Below are 4,166 nucleotides of genomic sequence, written 5' to 3'. Positions count from 1 at the left end.
AATGGGATTGGGGAGGATCCTCCCAACTCCCCTTTCTTCCCTGCCCAGCTCTCTACTAAATCTCCTTTGCCTTAACTGAGGCTCGACTCCTTCCTTGCTGTGGGCCGGTGGGGTGGGAGGTCGGAATAGGAGCCCCCCAAATGCCTCCAGACCTTGAATCCATAATTGGCTGTGGGCATTGGGGCCCTTAGAGCAGCTCTTCATTTAACCCCCACTAAGAGAAACAGAAGAGTCAGGATCGTTGAAAACCAATAATTTATCAAAACGCTGCGTGTGTATGCGAGGGAGAGTGTCGCGACGGACAGGGCAGTGGTGGGCAGGCGCACAGGGAGGGGACGGTGCCTGGAGGGTGGGGACTGCAGTTTGCCGCGGGCAGGCCATGCGGGCGGGGAGGCTAGACATTCTTGCCGCGCAGGCGCAGCTCGTGGCGTCGCAGGTGGTTGTAGAGCGACTGCACATAGGTGAAGACGCACTTGGGGTCAGGCTTCTTGCCCATGATCATCATGTCCTCCACCTCGACCAGGGGCACGCAGTCCACCAACATCCTGAGAGGGGGGTGAATGTGGGTGGTTGTCAGTGCCAGCCCCGTGTCCTGTGGCGCCCCTCTACCCTGAGGACTTAGCATTGCCTTGGCCTGCAGTCTGTTACTCTTCATTGATTGGGGGGGAAAACCTTAAGAAGGCAGAAGGTTCCAGGTCCCTCCTCCTTAAGCCTAGAGGCACCCCTGTAGGGAGCCAAGCCAGGCTGCAGAGTCAGAGATGGTGGGGAGTCAAGTGAGAGGTGTGGCCCACCAGAATCCAATCTTTTCGTACCCGTTTTCCCCACCCTTGGGGAGGTTCTGGTTCTAGATCCCACCTGAGCTCTGTCTGGAGGGCCACCTCCCGCCTCACTCTCACTGACAGGCACAGTGCAGCTGGTACAGGCCTCCTGGCTGGGCAGACCCAGAGGGGCTTTGCCATCGGCAGATCGTTCACTGTGGCCAGGATTTAACACCATGATCCTCTGGGTCCCTGCTGATTATCTACTAGCCTGACCTTATCTACTAGCCTGACCTGGCATACCCTCCTGAGAATCCCTGTGCTGGGCAAGCACTAGGACAAGAGAAAGGACAACCCAGCTGCTCAAGATGGAAGCCAGGAAGTGTGTGTGGGGGGAGGGGGAGGTAGCAGTTCTTTAACCCCTATCACCTGCCTTGGTTAGAGCAGGGGAGGCTGCTGAGGGTCTTAGCCATGACCAACTAGACCATCTATACCGAGCTCAGGGTAGGGCCACCCTTCTGGCCATCCTTTAGAGTGCTACCTGCACTTTAGGGATAGGTACACTGAGTCACAGAGCGGACGAGCTGTCTGTTTCAAGCCCACAGTTCAGTAGGTGCACTGCTAGGTCTCATGGGACCCAGGTCCCAGCTCTGGGTATTGGCACTCACCTGGAGCCCTCACTTCCTTACTGTGGGATGAGCGGGCTGTAGCTACTAAGCAACTGATGGCCCCAGAGGGCCAAAGCTGGGAGCTGCCCTTTGGCTTCATGTCCCTTCGTCTCCCAGAGCAAGCTCTCCTCTGCCTTGTCCCCTGTTGGCTCTCACCCAAGTCCACTTCTGATCTTATAGCTTCAGTCAAACCCTGCACTGCAGTAGGACTGGAGCCTATGCCCGCTTCCCCAGGACTCCTTCAAGGAAGAAGCCTGGGAGGTGGGTTCTATCTCTAACCAGCTAAGGATGCTAGATAAGACCTGGTCCTGTCCACGGACTCAGTTTCCCCCTCTTTATGTCTGCTTTACTTGAGACTTGGAAGCACTTCAGATGAGTGTGAGGTTCCTGACTCTGACCGATGAGCTATGTGACCTTGGGGTCATCCCTGCCCCAGACCGGGCTTGTTTCCCCAGCGGTACCATGGTGCCAAAGCAGCCTCTCTAAAGCTTCTTCCAGCTGTGGCTATCTTCCCGGGGATCCCGGCTTCTCCTCCCCCAACCTGGAGTTCTCTCCCACCCCTGGTGCCTTCCCTGGAGACCTTATAAAGCCATTGTTTACACTGGGGCTCACGGCTCAGGGCTCAGGCTGCCCCAGCTACAGGCCAAACACAAGACAACTCGAGTAACAGCACGCTGAGTCACACTTTCCAACTGGATCAGAGCTGAGCTGGGCCCCTCACCCTCCAGGCCGGTCTGCTGGACAACAGTTCCTGAGTCCATATATGACCTGGAGACAGCACTGAGCCCATCCTCTCCTCACCTGCACCACTCCTCTGAGTATATGGGTGCACGTGTGGGCTGCCCTCCACCCCCACAATGGCTCCAGGCCCGGAGGTGCATCTCAGTGTAACCCCAACTAGCTCTGGCTCTGACTCACGGTTTCGGGCAATCCCCTTGCTCCTTCTGGACATCTGTTTTAATTCTCCACAAAATGGGTGGGAAAACAGTGCTGGGGCAAGAACAGAGCCAGCAAGTGTGGAGTTTGGAGTCCCGGATTCTGGCTCCAGCTTTGACCTAACATCCCATGCCCTTCCCAGTCCTGGGACACTCTGAGCCACCCGCTTCAGTTTAGGATCTGGATTCCCTACTGTGGCCCCAAGGCAAGGTGACCAGAGAGGTAGTGCCCCTGTTGGCTCGGGGGAATCCAGGAAGATCTTCCTGTTGAATTAGCCCTGCTCTTGAGCTCCCCACCTTGGAGCCTGGCACCACCAAGTGTCCAGTGCTCCAGCTGGAAGCCGGGGAGGCTTCTTGTCCCTTCTTCCTCCCCAAACCAGATCGATCAGGAAGCCTGTCCTTCTACTTAAGCTGCTCTGCCATCTAGGTCATCTCATCCCTCATCCAAGCCTCACGTGAGGAATGTTCTGGAATGCTAGCCTGATCATATCCATCATTCCTCTTTGGAAATGTTTATGACTCCTTTTGTCCCCAAGATGAAGTTCAAACTCGATTGCGGCCCCTCACACTACTCTCAAACTGGGCCAAGTTCATTCCTTTCCTGGGTGGGCTAGGCTCGCCATCGTTCTCACCCCAGACCCCGTACACAAGTGCATCCCTGACTGCAACTCTCTCTCCCTTGTTTAGCCCATATCTGTTCAGATCCCAGCTTAGTTTGGAATTGTTTTCCCAAAAAACCTGGCTCAGATCCCTCTCCTGGGTTCCCACAGCCTCCTGGGTTCCCCCATCACAGTTTGCTCACCTGGGTCATCACTGACCATTCAGAATAGTTTTCACCCACTAGGCCTTGAACTACCAGAAGACAGGGCCATGCATGGCTCCTGGGGCTTTTCTAAGGGTACCCCTGCTTCCCTTCCGCCCACCTCCCAGGTCCCTTTAAGTGCCCCGCTGAGCAGATTCCGGTGAAACAGGGCAGGTGGGAGAGGCGGCGTTTCTCCCCGTGGGGCCCCGAGCAGGGGTTAGGACTTTTTGGTTTTTACCAGCCCCTTCTGGACCAGACAGCGGTAGAACTCCTGGATGTACGTGTACACGCACTTCCAGTCAGGCTCTCGAAGCCGCACCATGTCCTCTGTATCCAGGAGCTGCGGGCAGTCCGCATGGGTCCTGGGGAGGGTAGGGGGCCGGAAGGGGCAGGGGGCAGGGCCCAGGCAGGGAAGAGGGGGAAGAGGCAGAGAAGAGAGAGGGGAGGAGAACAGAGAGACACACACATACACACACACACAGAGACATGAGTTCAGTTCCGTTCCTGGTGCAGCATTCTGCCAGCCCCCCGCATGCCGCCTCCCCACCGTGGACGTGCCGCTTACTACCCGTCACTAATGGTGTGCGATGCAGACAGGGGGGGGGGGGCCAACGTTCCTCCCCGTCACTAATGGTGTGCGATGCAGACAGGGGTGGGGGGGCCAAACCAGTCACAGGTGCAGAGAACTCTTGGGGCAAGCGGGGTGGGGGGGCGATGGCATTGACGCCACAGTTGGAGAGGAGGGCTGTGCCCCAGGGGAAGGGGGGTGAGGGAGGCGTGAGAGGAGGTGGGGAGAGGAGGAAGAGGAAGAACTCTGGGGGGCAAGAGAACCAGAAAGAGAAGGGGAGAAAAGGAAAGACGGATGGAAGAGGGTGCTGAGGGTGAGGTGAGCAGACAGAGCAACGATTCCAAAGTGGAAGGCTTGCTGATGTCCTATATAAGCCTCTGGCAGCGCCTATATAGGCTGGGCGGGCCCGGGCCCGGGCCAGGAGCCTCCCTTTGG

At 57.3% G+C, this 4,166-nt stretch overlaps 1 protein-coding gene across 2 annotated transcripts in view; it reads right to left on the bottom strand.

Moving 5' to 3' along the window:
* Positions 1 to 238: 238 nt before the first annotated feature.
* Positions 239 to 4,166, bottom strand: part of SMTN (smoothelin) — a 29,647-nt gene continuing 25,719 nt past the window's right edge. For both annotated transcript variants that reach the window (XM_006147938.2, XM_006147939.2), the window contains one exon: positions 239 to 545. In XM_006147938.2, the coding sequence (XP_006148000.1) occupies positions 395 to 545 (151 nt within the window). In that variant the 3' untranslated portion in view covers positions 239 to 394. The remainder of the gene's footprint in view (positions 546 to 4,166) is intronic.

This window comes from Tupaia chinensis, unplaced genomic scaffold, assembly GCF_000334495.1.
Source record: "Tupaia chinensis unplaced genomic scaffold, TupChi_1.0 Scaffold000226_1, whole genome shotgun sequence".
Classification (NCBI taxonomy): Eukaryota; Metazoa; Chordata; class Mammalia; order Scandentia; family Tupaiidae; genus Tupaia; species Tupaia belangeri.
Note: the sequence above shows the minus strand (reverse complement) of the source record. Positions and strands in the feature narration are given on the sequence as shown.